Genomic DNA, 15,564 nt, shown 5'->3' on the forward strand with positions numbered 1-15,564 from the left:
TCCCTGACTTCAGACTATACTACAAAGCTACCGTAATCAAAACAATATGGTACTGGCAGAGAAACAGAAATATAGATCAATGGAACAGGATAGAAAGCCCAGAAATAAACCCACATACATATGGTCACCTTATCTTTGACAAAGGATGCAAGAATATACAATGGAGAAAAGACAGCCTCTTCAGTAAGTGGTGCTGGGAAAAATGGATAGATACATGTAAAAGAATGAAATTAGAACACTCCCTGACACCATACACAAAAATAAACTCAAAATGGATTAAAGACCTAAATGTAAGACCCACACTATAAAACTCTTAGAGGAAAACATAGGCAGAACACTCTATGACATAAATCACAGCAAGATCCTTTTAGACCCACCTCCTAGAGTAAGGGAAATAAAAACAAAAATAAACAAATGGGACCTAATGAAACTTCAAAGCTTTTGCACAGCACAGGAAACCATAAACAAGACAAAAAGACAACCCTCAAAATGGGAGAAAATATTTGCAAATGAATCAATGGACAAAATGATTAATCTCCAAAATATACAAGCAGATCATGCAGCTCAATATCACAAAAACAAACAAAAATGGGCAGAAGACCTAAATAGACATTTCTCCAAAGCAGGCATACAGATGGCCAACAAATACATGAAAAGATGCTCAACATCACTAAACATTAGAGAATTGCAAATCAAAACCACAATGAGGTATCACCTCACACCGGTCAGAATGGCCATCACCAAAAAATCTACAAACAATAAACGCTGGAGAGGGTGTGGAGAAAAGGGAACCATCCTGCATTGTTGGTGGGAATATAAACTGATACAGCTACTATGGTGAACAGTATGGAGCTTCCTTAAAAAACTACCATATGACCCAGCAATCCCACTATTGGGAATATACCCTGAGAAAACCATAATTCAAAAATACATGTACCACAATGTTCACTGCAGCACTATTTACAAGAGCCAGGACATGGAAGCAACCTAAATGTCCAACAGCAGATGAATGGATAAAGAAGATGTGGCACATATATACAATGGAATATTACTCAGCCCATAAAAAGGGACGAAACTGAGTTATTTCTAGTGAGGTGGGTGGACCGAGAATGTGCCACACAGAGTGAAGTAAGTCAGAAAGAGAAAAACAAATACCATTTCTAATGCATATATATGGAATGTAAAAAAGCGGTACTGATGAACCTAGTGGCAGGGCAGGAATAAAGACACAGATGTAGAGAACGGACTTGAGGGCATAGGGGGAAAGGGAAAGCTGGGATGAAGTGAGAGAGTAGCATTGACATATATACACCACCAAATGTAAAATGGATGGCTAGTGGGAAACTGCTGCATAGCACAAGGAGATCAACTCGATGCTTTGTGACCACCTAGAGGAATGGGATAGGGAGGGTGGGAGGGAGCCCCAAGAGGGAGGGAATATGGGGATATATGTATACATATAGCTGATTCACTTTGTTGTACAGCAGAAACTAACACAACATTGTAAAGCATTTATACTCCAATAAAGATGTGAACAAAATTAAAAATTAAAAAATTAAAAATTATAGAATAAGATATCTTAGAAATTTAAAATGTGCTGGCTGAAATAAAAAATATTCAGTGGGGCTTCCCTGGTGGCACAGTGGTTGAGAGTCCGCCTGCTGATGCAGGGGACGCGGGTTCGTGCCCCGGTCCGGGAGCATCCCACATGCCGTGGAGAGGCTGGGCCCGTGAGCCATGGCCGCTGAACCTGCGTGTCCGGAACCTGTGCTCTGCAACGGGAGAGGCCACAGCAGCTAGAGGCCTGTGTACCGCCAAAAAAAAAAATTCAATGGAAGGGTTGAAAGATGAAATATAATAAATATTTTAGAAATTAGAATAAAAATGCAAACAGAAGAAAAAACAGTGGAAATATCTAAAATTTGAAGATCAATTAGAGAGGTAAAACATCTGTCTAAGGAGTTTCAGAAGAGAGACAACAGAGGTAGAAAATCATATAAAAAATAAATCTCAGAACTGCAGAGCATGAGTATATTGCTAAAATATTCTCCTAATGGCCAGTAAAATAAAGGAGAAAGGACTCACCCCAAAGTACATAATTATGAAATTTCAGAACTTCGTGGATAAAAAGAAGATTCAGAAAGAGGAAAAGAAACAAACTGGTAACATACAGAGATGAGATCAGAATGACAAAAACTTCTTAGCAACAATACTGGAGGCTGGAGTACGTAGAGCAGAGCCTTCAAAATTCTGAGGGAAAAGTGCTTTTTAACCTTGAACTCCACACCCAAGCTATCAGTCAAGTATATGACAAGCAGAGACACTTTCAGACATGAAAAATGACTTCCAATGTACCCTATTTTAGCAGTTCTAGAAAATAAAGCCACAAAGGCAAGGAAGAGAACTGGTACTGGAACTGGGAACAAGGGGTTCAAGATGAGAAACTGTGCAGCAGTCCACACTGAATCAGGAGGGCAGAGGGCTGTGGAAAGATCTTCCCCCAAAAAACATAATAAAGTGTTTTGAACAGTGCTTAAATGTTTGAAAGAATTAATATGGGGGACCTCCCTGGTGGTCCACTGGTTTAGGATCCGCCTTCCAATGCAGCAGACACGAGTTCAATCCCTGGTCGGGGAACTAAGATCCCACATGCTGCGGGGCAACTAAGCACATGAGCTGCAACTACAGAGCCCACGTGCTCTGGAGCCCATGCCGCCACAACTAGAGAGAAGCCCATGCACCACAACAAAGAGCCCGCACCCTGCATCGAAATATCCCACATACCACAGCGAAGGTCCCATGTGCTGCAAACTAAGACCCAATGCAACCAAAAATAAAATTAAATAAATAAATATTTTTAAAAAATAAAGATGCTCCACATCGCTAAAAGAAAAAAATTAATATGGGTATGTCAGCTGGAGCATCAGGGGGAAAGCAGCAGTAGACTCGAAGAAGGCAAAGCAAAAGAAAAGATGAGGCAATTTTTAATTTCTGTATAAAACAAAAAGCTGAAAAAAAAGGAGGCGGAAGTATGGTACACTGCTTGACTCAGCAGAGAACCGTATCTATGTAGAAATAATAATACAATCACTGTTCATTGATCTAAGTATTTTGATATAACTACTTTCAAGGGAGGCAATGAGGAGGGAAAGGGGTAGGTAGATGAGAGATAAATCTTCAGCTGACATAGGAGAAAATCAATAGGAAATATTCAACACAAATCAAGAAATATCAACAATGAGTATATTACTTGAAATATGGAGGTAAACATCAGGATAAACAGTAAAAAGAGTTGAAACTGTCTGTCTCTGAGGAAATTAAATGGAAGACAACATGCAACTGTAATATCTCATCATGAGAACTGCAGTAATAGTTAAATTTCTTACTATGTGTACCTATTTCTTTTCATACAAATTGTGTTCAACATCTTTTCCAGAGATGATCAGAAATGGTACTGGAACCAAGGAACAAGAAAATACAGATCATTAATTTTCATATTTACTGATTTATAAGGTTGACTTTGGTTTTCATCATTTCATATCCTCTCTTCAATACATATTGGATTGGCCAAAAAGTTCATTCGGATTTTTCCGTACCGTCTTATGGGAACATCCGAACGAACTTTTTGACCACCCCAATATTTCAAGTTCTAGAATTACATGTATCATATGTTCTATTTCTTCACCTCTTCACTTCTCAACTCCCCTAAATACACACACGCACACACACACACAAGACAGTGACCCTCATTCTACAAGTACTTAATGTGCTGGGGATATTTTATGCAACATTTATTTATGTTCTGAGTACTGGGAATATATCAGTGAATAAAACCAACAACATCTCTCTCCTCAGGGAGCCTCCATTATAGTAATACTTAGAAAAAAATCGGAGTCATTTATTTCAAATTATTTAGGTAATATAGACTTTTTCTGGCTTATTGGGAACATTACCAAATTAGTACTTGTGGCCTCCAAGGAGAAATAATTAGAGGTTTTAGCAGTGAATCCCATGCCATACATTTCTATGTTTTTTGACATCACAGAAATAACACCATTGAGAATTTATTATACACATAGCTCTAAGATAAATTAATAGCCATAGATGTAATTTAAATGATTCCAATTTAATAAAATTCTCAGAAGAAATATTTTACTAACTTCTAGCACATATTCAAAAAATTAGCTTTATTCTAAGAACACTGTATTGTCTCTAAGGTTCCTAAACTTAAATATACATATATATATATAATATCACTTTTCTTTAAAGTCCTTTCAACTCTGAAAATGTTATTATTTAAGCTATAATTAAATATTAACCTAAGTAAGATCCTTTTTTCTTACCCAACATCATTTTCATAGTCTCGCTTTTTTCTTTCAAAAAGATTAATTTTAACTTATCTACTTAGTTCTTAGAACACAGGTCATTATTCTCACCCTTTTTATTCACCGGGAAGGATCTACTGAAATTAAAACGTTCCAAGAGTCTGTCATATAGAAAGTTTTAGAGCTAAAAAGTCAGCAAAATTACCTATGACCATTCACTAAGAAAGTATATATAGCTGTCAAGTTGATCTCACCTCTTTTGTGAGTCTAAAGGAAAAAAGTATGCAAAAACTGCATAACATAAAAGCAAGAATATTTCAAACATCAAATAATTATATAATAATGATAAATAGCTAACATTTATGAGTAGCTACAATACACTAAGTTTTTCAATATATTTGTTTTACTTTGATTTTCAAACCAGTCCTTTTAAGTTATTTACTGCCCTCATTTCCAATAGATAAATAGGGCTCAGAGAGGTTAAATAACTTTCTCCTTTCTAGATGCTTAGGACTTGAATGTGAGTCCGCCTGCGTACAAAGTATACAAAGTATGCTTTTTCTGGTATACGGAGTGACCTCTGAGGATGACTTAAAGCTATTAAAAGAACCTCTCACAAAAAGACAAATATGGATTTTTTTTTTTCTTTCAGACCTCATTATTCACAGCAAATTGTTCTCCAGTCTGTTTATAAATACTTGTAAAATGTAATTTGGAACAGTGAAAATGTTCTGGAAGTAGACAGTGGTAATATTTGCAACACACTGTGCATATACTAAATGTCAATGAATTGTATACTTTAAAATGGTTAAAATGGTAAAGTTTATGTTATGTGTACTTTACCACCATGATTTTTGTAATGTCATTTGGCCCAGAGGAAGTAAATTAGAAACTTATCCTTTATATACACAGGATCACAAATTTCAAGGTCGCCTCTTCATTTCTAAGGCTATACATTTAAATTCTACCTCACTGCTAGGGACTTCCAAACTTATATCTGCCGCAGAGACCTGACTCCTGAATTCAGACCCAACTCCCTGGTCAACATCTCCATGTGAATTTCTAACAGACTTAAAAACTGAACATGTCCAATACCAAGTTATTCATATTCCCTCCATGCCAGCTCCTTCCCAGTAGCCCAGGTTAAATGATGGCAACTCCACTCTCCTGGTTGCTCAGGGCAAATCCTCAGTATCACCCTTGTATCTCTCTCCCTCCCCCTCCCCACACCAGTAAATCATAATGGTTTTACCTCAAAACAATGTCTCTCAATCTGGGCTGACATTTTGGGCAGGATAATTCTTTATTGTGCGGGCTGTCCTCTACATTTTAGAGTGTTTAACAGCATCCCTGGCTTCTACTCACAGATGTAGCTAGCACAACCCAGTTGTGACGACCAGTTGTGACATTCCCAAATGTCCCCTGCTGGGCACAATCTCCCCTGGTAGAAAACCATGGCCTTAAATATATCCGACCTTCAACCCCTTCTCACCACCTTCTCTGCCATGACCTTCATTCAAGCTATTATCATCAACTCGTCCTTATTTCTATAGTAGCCTCCCAGCTGCTTTCCTCGTGACCACTTGCTCAACTGACCACCCAAGATAATCCTATTAAAATATTATTTAAAAAAAAAGATCACGTCACCACTCTCTAAAAAATCCCCCATGTCTTTCTATCTCGCCCAAGAGTAAAAGCCAAAATTGTATTCCAACCTATGAAGACATACCTGATTTGGGCCTCATGACCCCTCTGACGTGACCTCCTATCACTGCCCGCCATGTTCACTCTGCTCCAGCACGGTGGCCTCTTCTCTGGTCCTCAAACATGCCACAGCCACGCCTGCCTCAGGGCCTTTTGCTCTTGTGGTTCCCCCCATCTGGGATTTTCCCTGATATCCCCATGGCTGGCTCCCTCACTTCCTTCAGGTCTTTACTCAAATTCCCTTCCTCAGTGAGGCAGCCCATAGCCCACCCACTTCAAATGTCAGTCTCTCAGATATCACTTATGTGTAGAATCTTAAAAAATGATACAAATGAACTTATTTACGAAACAAAAACAGACTTACCAAGATAGAAAACAAACTTATGGTTACCAAAGGGGAAAGGTGGGCGGGGGGATAAAATAAGAATTTGGGAGTAATATACACACACTACTATATATAAAATAGATAAACAACAACAAGGCCCTACTGCATAGCACAGGGAACTATACTCAATATTTTGTAATAACCTATACGGGACAAGAATCTGAAAAAGAATATACATATAACTGAATCAGTTTGCTGTACAACTGAAACTAATACATTATAAATCAACTATACTTCAATAAAAAAATAAATTAAGGGCTTCCCTGGTGGCGCAGTGGTTGAGAGTCCGCCTGCCGATGCAGGGGACGCGGGTTTGTGCCCCGGTCCGGGAAGATCCCATGTGCCACGTAGCAGCTGGGCCCGTGAGCCATGGCTGCTGAGCCTGCACGTCCGGAGCCAGTGCTCCGCAACGGGAGAGGCCACAACAGTGAGAGGCCCGCGTACCACAAAAAAATAAAAATTAAATAAATTAATTAATTAAAAAACTACAATGAGAAAAAAACTCTTAGTCTCTCACCTATCACTGCATATCCTTCCTCCTTGCCTTATCTTTCCTCGTAAGCACTCATCACCATCCAACACACTCTCTATTTAACTTCTTGATCGTATTTATTAGCTTGTTCATGAGGATCAAGGATTTGTCAGTTTTATTGTCAACTTATCTCATGTATTTGTAATAGTGCCTCGCACACAATAAGGTCTCAACAACGATCGGAGGAATGAATGAACCTCTTAGGACCAATATTGAGAAATTTTTTAAGAGACCACTAGTTATTGTGGCTTCAGAGTCCATGATCGGTTCATCTCTACAAAGCATGCAGACATGAATAGCTATGTGTTTACTTAAAACAACAAGCAGCATAGCATCACTCCTTATCTGATACCCTTGCTGACATGATCCTTCTTTCTTGGCATGGATGTCCAATTGCCCAACACTAAATATTGATCAACAGATCTCATCACAATGATGACAGCCTTGCCAGATCAATGACCCCACAGCCTACATCTCATCAGACTCTCACGCAGTAGAGAAATCCTTAGCAACATAACATATCACTCACTTATTCTTCATCAATCCATTGTTTTTCCAAAGCCAGGACTCACTTAGAAATGCTTCTAATTTGGATGAGGTTGACTAACATCTAAACTATGGATTCAGGGGAAAAACAACAGATACCAGCAAAGAGCTTAAGTGATTGGCGCCACAGTCTAAATCCAGAGAATGGTTTCCAGGTTTCTAAAATAAGGTACGTTTATCTGGGTCTCCAGGGAAATCTATTCAAATTCCAGATTACACTGGACCTGAGTTGTTGGATTTGATAATATACTACAAAAAAATGCAGTTAATTTCAACTGCAATCGAGCTTTTCTTTAAACGCAAATGAGAAATGATAAATCATGCATAAGTAGGTACAGATTCTAAGATGTTGAGGTTGTCTTTGAAGGTGATGACCCAGAATGCTCTGGGGCATATGACTCCTCAAATTGATTTACTGCCTTTAAAATAATGTTGCATTCATGTCAGTACTATTTATAATAGCAAAAAACTAAAAGCCACTGAAATGCCAGGCAATAGGGAAAGAAAAGATAAACCAATAGGGCACTGTTTAAATAAATTATTAAACAAAAGTACAAAAGAAAACTATGCAACCATTAAAAGATGAAACTGACCCATGTGCACTAATGTGTAATATTCATCAAGACATCATTATATGATAAAAGCAACCTGGAGAAGATGATTCTGCCAAGTATGATTCTGATTGTTTGAAACAGTGTTTGTGTGAATGTACAAACAGGTATGTAATAATTAGATATTTTCAGATCCACATTCTCCACCATTCCACACTTGGCTTCCTGCCCAGGAGGCAGGTCTGTATGGACCTGGGACCTACAGGGCAAGGGATGGGTTCCCTTCCCTTGCCTTGTAGCTTCTGGTTGGATTCAGCCAATGAGATCCCTGGCAGGAGACGTGAGGACAAGGACGATTCATCACCTTGAGCCTCTTCCCAACTTTTCTCTGCACTTTGTTTATATCCCTCTAAAGGCCACAGCATCTCTCAAGCACCCTCTCCATAAAAAAGTTTTCTCTCCAGATTCCGGAAACTACTTCCTTCCTTTGCTGCTGCAGACCCAGTGTCATAAAGATTGATACCTGCTTAGGGGCACTCCACAATTCCTGGTAGCTGATCTTAAACCTTGCTCATACTTTCCTACTTCTGTAAATAGTTCTTTTATTAAACTCTTCTCAATGACCTACTTCGCATGTACCATTTCTTTTTTTGGCAGAACCCTAACTAATAATTATAGTAAAACTTATGTGTGTGTATTTTGTGTGATTTATATACACAACTATGCATAGAGATGTACTTACATGTGCAAGGAATGTTTCTGAAGGATATATAAGAAAAGGGAGAGTGGAACACATGGCCTGGACTTTGGCTTTTAGTTTTATATCTCTGAAATTTTGTCAACTTTTAAAATGTCTGATCACAAACAAGTAATAAATTTGTAATTGAGAAATGAAACCATATGGGAAAAGATATGTGTTATTACCTTTTTGATGGCACACTAATGAGGGAAAGAAGTAACGAATACCAGAGAAAATAAGAGTGATGACACAGATATTCATTTTGAACAGTGCAAAACATCTGATGGGAAGGATGCTCACTTCTGAAACTTAAGTGTGACAGCTATCAAAGTGTCCATCCCCACTGTAGAGTGGGTCTGTACCAGCTTGTTCCATTGACCTACTTTTAGAAAAGCAGGCCTATTTTTAAAATTTCCTTCAAAATAATCCCAGTTTCTTTTAAATTTATTTACTTTTTAAATTTATTTATTTTTGGCCGTGTTGGGGCTTTGTTGCTGCACGCGGGCTTCCTCTAGTTCCAGCGAGCAGGGGCTACTCTTCGTTGCAGAAGCCCATTTTCTTAATGCATCCCATTCACGTTTCAGATTTGCTACTTTCCATCTTAATTGCACTTTTTTGAGAACTTTAGACAGGAGTACAGTCATATAAATGTGCTTCTTTAGATCTGATAAAAGGTTTACTCTTTTCTGATTAAAATAAAATAGCCTCCTTCACATAAATGCAATGTTGACTTTTAGAACTATTTCCAAACTTCCTAAAACTACTGTGAGGTAAAACATGAAAATCATTAATGTGGTATTAGAGCCCAAAATTAAATTAATTTATAGGGGCTTTAATGCAATTCAATTTCCTCCAGACTGTATCCCTAATGGTGCTGGGATTTTACTCAATATACTTTAAAGCATAATTCATTTTTGTTTTTGCAAAACCATTTAAATATTGCAAATGACACTATTATACATATTTCCATGGTGACATAATATGTTTGCAGTCTGTTTAATTTATGGATGGTGAGACTAAAGTGAAAACTCTCTGAGGACCATAGATCTTCTACAACATCACATTTTCCAGTTCTAAGATATCAGGTGTATAAGTTATCTATATTTGCAAGAATGGACTCTTGAAACAGTAATACATATTTTAAATGATCTAATTGTGAAACTTTAAGAAAATTAAAATCTAGGGCAAAGAAAAACCAGTGATACAAACAGCCAAGATATTTGGGGTTCATAATCTAAGCTGATAAAGTATTAGCCTTTAAAATTAAACAGATCTTTTCCAAAGCCACATTAAGGAAATATCTAGAAAAGAACGTAAGTTATATGCAAGTCTCCAAACCTCAACTCAACTTATTCATATACTTATGTACGAGGTAGCTAAGGATCTCAGAACACATTAGGGCAACTGTAAAATTATAACTAATGGGCAAAGTTGTTAGGATAATTTTTCATGCTCCAAAACTTAGATATACAGAATCTATGCTAGAAAACATTCAATAATAAATAGCTAACTAGTTTGTACCCTAAGAGAAAGAGACATATATTACTGGTCCAAAGCATTTTTAGCTGAGGATATCAGCTAAATTCAGATGCCATTTTCGCTACAAATGTGCTGCACAGCGGTGATATATTTGAGAAAGGAGCAGCAGATGTAACTATGGAAATCATCACTTTAATTGACAACAACATGAAAATTCAGAAGGATAACAAGCATCATGGATGGAGGTGACAATTATGCAGGAATAAGAATCAAATGTATTGTAAAGAAGAAGAATCGAGTTTTTCCCTCTCTGGAGATTTCCCACTACTCCACAAATAAGAAGTACAAGGATGGAAAGAATAGTCTTCTCATTAATGAAAATGGGACAAAGGAAGAGCCAGGACATTCCTACCTGGTTTCCAGATGAACTGATTATCCTTTTTGCCTTCCAAATGAGCTGCATGGGACAGCAAGAAAGAAAGTAACAGAAATAGCTTCCTCATGCCCCTCCATAACCAGCGAACGACAGCCAGATTACCCTTTGGACACATTCTTCAGATTTTCAGCCTCTTGACTCGCCTATTCCTAAAAGAAAAAAGAACATCGCATAAGTTTCTTCTGTAAAGAAATTACAAAAACTCACTTGGACTGCTAGAACCTTTAGCATAATGGCACTACAAATGTGCCATGACCATAAAGAAAGTTTACAAGATATTAACATTTTAAGGTCAGACGTGAATTAGTCCATGCTTTCAATCCTTACCCATGAAAGGTGTTATCAATTCTAGGGATTCTACAGTCCCCCAATCAGTTTACTTTTGCTTTTAAGAGCAGGGTTGGCAGATACCTGGTTCATTCCCTCCTTCTACTCAGCCAGACTCCCTGAGGAGCCCATGATTTTTGGAGGAAGATCTGTACATACAGCAAAGTCCAAATAGGGGAATGAACATTCTAACAATGGTATTAAGAGAATGACAGAGAAAGAATGAGGAAAAGGCAATCAGTTCTTCTGTGGTGACGAAAAAACAGAGGGAAATCTCCACAAGGTAATATTTGAGAGGAGCCAGGGGAAAAGGGCTTGAAGGTGCCAGGAAGGGCATTTCAGGCCAAGAGAACTAGGTGCTGAAATGCATTTTGTGTTTGGGGACCGGGGAGCGGGCAAGTGGCTACAGTGAAGGACACATGGGGGAGGGAGGAATGGACAGAGATGAGATTTAGAGCATAGGTTGGGAAGCAAATTATAAAAAGCCTTGAATGTCATGTGAGAGATTTGGGTTTCGTGCTGTAAATAATAACAATAAGAATCACAGGAGAGCAAATGACTTTTAAATAACTGACATCAGTGAACATAATGTTCATAACATGATTACAGAGAAATTGAGGCCAGTTATGAAGCTAGAGATATAGTCCACGCAAGTACTGATGAATGAGAGAATCAGGAGAAGTTTGAAAGGTAGTGCGGAGGCTGGGTTTAAAGGATTTGGTTAACAACTGGGTGGGATGTATGAGAGACAGAGAATAGAAAAGACAGATTCCAGACCAATGGGACCCCTCTACCAAAAATGAGAAATGGGAAGATGGGAAGGTTTAAAAAGGAACATAAAGAGAATTTTCTTTAGAGAATATTAAGTTTGATGTGCCTACAGGACATCCAGGTAGTTGCCCAAAAGATAATAGGAAAATTCTACGTGGAATTAAAGAGATCTGGGGTAACCTGCCACAATACATGTATTGGAAAAATACATTAAGACAGATAAGTGTAGGGCAATAAAAGGATGGAACAGTAAGAAAGGTTGTCAAGGGTAGAAGCTTTTCCCCCTAAATATTTACCAAAGAATTGCTAAAAGTGGGTAGCAAGTCTGACTGTGACCTTCCTTCCTAGGGACCAAAAAAAAAAAAAAAAAAAGTCGCTACTATAGCCCTCATATATGTAGGAGTAAAGTATATATTCTTTTTTTATTGTTTTAGGAGAAGGCACTCCCCTGCTTCCAAGCACTGGTGGAATTTTACCCCAAGAGTTCTCATCAACACAGATGCTGTGCTGAGCAATGCACTCAACACATCACCTCATCTATAAAACAGACAACAGCAATGTGTGGTCAGTGGGGTCTTGGGCTCTTCTAGAACACTCCAAGGGTACAGTGGCAAAGTATAAATCAGTGAAAATGATTCTACAAGGAATCAACCAATAGAGTTCAAGTACACAGCTCTCTGATGACCTGCCTTGGTCCAGGGATGAAGATAATATTTGGTAAGTAGCCGAATGCTTTTCTTCAAATTTCTGCATTGCACGCCAATATCGAAAAGAGCGGAATCCTCCAGCTGAAATTCAACAGAGCTCCCCTGTTTGACTGTTTGTCCCTATGAGTGGCCTGTTAGACTATTCCACGGAACCTTTGGGGCACTACTGGACCCAATTCATAAACCTCTGGACTAGATGCAAACTGTACCCCCTTACATGAGACATCTTTGTGTGTATATACACACACACACACACACACACACACACACAAACACACACCCTAGACGATGGGTATTTCACTTTGCTAATGGCAAATCCACATGCTTAACAAGCAACACAACAGTGAATGGTTTGGGAACTGTATCATGATATTTTAAAGTCTACACACACACACACACACACACACACACACACACGTGAATAGGTGATTAATTCTTCATAATATAGATTTGCTACAAAACTTTAATACGGACATTATTTAGAAGGCACCACTGCCATGAATTCCATTAAGGCACCTGAAAAACATCAAAATACTGCTCCCATAGAACAAGATAACTTCCTAGTGAATCCTACAAATCAAGTTAGTTGAAAAATATACCCCTGGGAAAGCAAGTGAACTGGCCTCCTGTACAATGATGGATTAAGTCATTGTAATGTTAGAGAACTTTTGATAAGAACGATGATTTGCGTTTTGGGGTAGTTTACCTAAAGCTATTATTATTACTATTAATAAATTAGGTAACCAGCAGGACCAGCTGTCTACTGAGGCCACTTCTTTTGTGATGGGAAATGACCAGGGTACGGAAGATGACTGTTCATTCTCATTAGCGGGAGACATAGTTTCAGCATATCTAAAAGCGTATTCATGTCATTACAATGTAAGCCAAAGATATGGAGGACCAGAAGCATGTTTGTTAGACTCTAAATGGCCATAGGTGGGAACCCAAAAAGAGATTTAAAAGGAGTTCCAGTGAGACTGTATGTGAGCTGGATTGATTAGCCAATAATTTATACATAAGTATTTTGAATTTTGCATCAATTTTGGGTTTTAATTGCAAGACCTGAACACACGTTGCTGTGAGCCCTGGTCTTTTAGGCTCCCTCCCTGGCACAGAGCCCTGTACTGACTCTGCAAAGGGACCCACTGGCTTTAAGGGTCCTTTTGTGTTCACCAAAGCCAGTGGAAGATCCCTGAGCAGAGTGGCTTGGGGTGCCTACTGGACACCTGCGGTCACCATTATCTCCTGGCTATCACTAATTAACAAGGATAGGGACAGTACAGACATAGAGAACAGACTTCTGGTTGCCAAGGGGGAGGCGGGTGGGGGAGGGAAGGATTGGGAGTTTGGGATTAGCAGATGCAAACTATTATAACAGGATGGATACACAACAAGGTCCTACTGTATAGCACAGGGGACTATATTCAATACCCTGTGACAAACCATAATGGAAAAGAATATGAAAAATAATATGTATAACTGACTCAGCTGTACAGCAGAAATTAACACAACATTATAAATCAACTATATGGCAATACATTTTTTTATAAAAACAAGGATAGTGACAGTAGAAACCTAAGACTAATCTTGACCAAAAAAAAAAAAAAATTCTGAAATAGAGCTCTTAGAGAATGCGCCAAAACATCTGAGTTCAAGATGCCACGGCAATCTCACTCCTAAAAACACCCACACATTTTTAGTATCTGTATTACCTATAATCCTATACCTCGTTACCTCTCTTTTCCCAAGAAGCGTGAGGACAGAAGATGGGAAACTAGATTTGATGAAGCTTCCACCATTCGCCATGCTGCAAGCTTTACATCCACTAATAAATGGAGAATCTCTGTTGAGCTGATGGAACGCGCAGGATGGAATTTGAACACAGGTATGTCTTACTCCACTAAACTATGCTGCCTCGCTTCCCTCTAAAGACCTGAAACTCACTAAATTATTCCTCAGAAGACATCGGAAGTCATTCTTGTATCTATTACTTGAATAAGCCACACAAGAGTTCACAATAAACAAAATAAGAGGAAACAAGAAACAATTAGAGCTGCCACTCCTCTGTTAGTAAAACACAAATGGAAAAATGCTGTGACTATGATGAAAAAACATACTATGCAGGAAGCATGTGCTACCCACGATGGCATGAATAATTTATCTCAGGAAGATTGTTGAGTATCCAAATCAGCATATTTACGCTATATCTTAGCATCCAAAATGTATTTGCAAGGTTAGCTCTAAACTGATGAATATTAAGAGAAATAAAAAAAGTTTCTCCTTTTAGCCTCAGTTTTCTAATCATTTAAAGGCCATTCAAACTATGAAAAATGTGCCTTACACTTCATATGCATTTCATTTCCCCTTAAATGTAATCTTATTGCTGAAGTCCTTGAATAGCTAAAAAGGTACAAAACTTAAAAATAAAATAAAAACTGTTCCAATTTGCTAGCCGCCTGAAGGAACAGCAATGAGGAGGAGAAAAGCAAACTTGAACGTGCATATCCCGATAGCGCCATCTGATGGCAACTGTGCAGAGACAATGGTTCAATAAAAATGGCCCAGTAACAAGGGCTGGAGGGGAGGACGCCCACTGTTAGGACCGACTCAACTGACCAGGATGGGGACTCCAACCAGTTGCCTAATTCAAGTTAATTAACACTGCTGGAGAAATCACAGGAGCATTTGCTTTTTCTCAGCAATTTGCCTAATTTCTGACTGCAATACGGTGCACTGCATTCCATCCCTCATAATCTGTCAATATACAAAATACTGACCTGAGCACTCCACTGAACTCTCACCACAGCCTTATGAATTAGTTATTCACATTATCCCCCACTTTAGAGATGAGGAAACTGAGGCATGGAGAGGTAAGTGACAAGCCCAAGGTCACAGAGGTAGTAAGCTGTTCGCAATCGATCTCAGTGTGACCCTCCTCTAAAAGGAGAGAGACTTATAATGTGACCTAATACCAACGCAAGTAATTTTCCATAGCCCTGAAAATATAGATCCTTTCTAACCCTGTGTAGGGTCTCTCAGCAGCTTGTGCAAGGCAATTTACA

At 38.5% G+C, this 15,564-nt stretch overlaps 1 protein-coding gene across 1 annotated transcript in view; it reads right to left on the reverse strand.

Annotated features, from left to right (window-relative positions):
* The window catches only part of THSD7B (thrombospondin type 1 domain containing 7B), a 758,467-nt gene extending 746,253 nt beyond the window's left edge, over nucleotides 1-12,214 (reverse strand). The window contains exon 1 of the mRNA XM_022569631.3: nucleotides 10,674-12,214. Coding sequence (XP_022425339.2) covers nucleotides 10,674-10,812 — 139 coding nt within the window. The 5' untranslated portion in view covers nucleotides 10,813-12,214. The remainder of the gene's footprint in view (nucleotides 1-10,673) is intronic.
* Nucleotides 12,215-15,564: the final 3,350 nt, after the last annotated feature.

The sequence above is a fragment of the Delphinapterus leucas genome, chromosome 8, assembly GCF_059928025.1.
Source record: "Delphinapterus leucas isolate spDelLeu-1000000601 "Yukka" chromosome 8, BTC_Dleu_Yukka2, whole genome shotgun sequence".
Taxonomy (NCBI): Eukaryota; Metazoa; Chordata; class Mammalia; order Artiodactyla; family Monodontidae; genus Delphinapterus; species Delphinapterus leucas.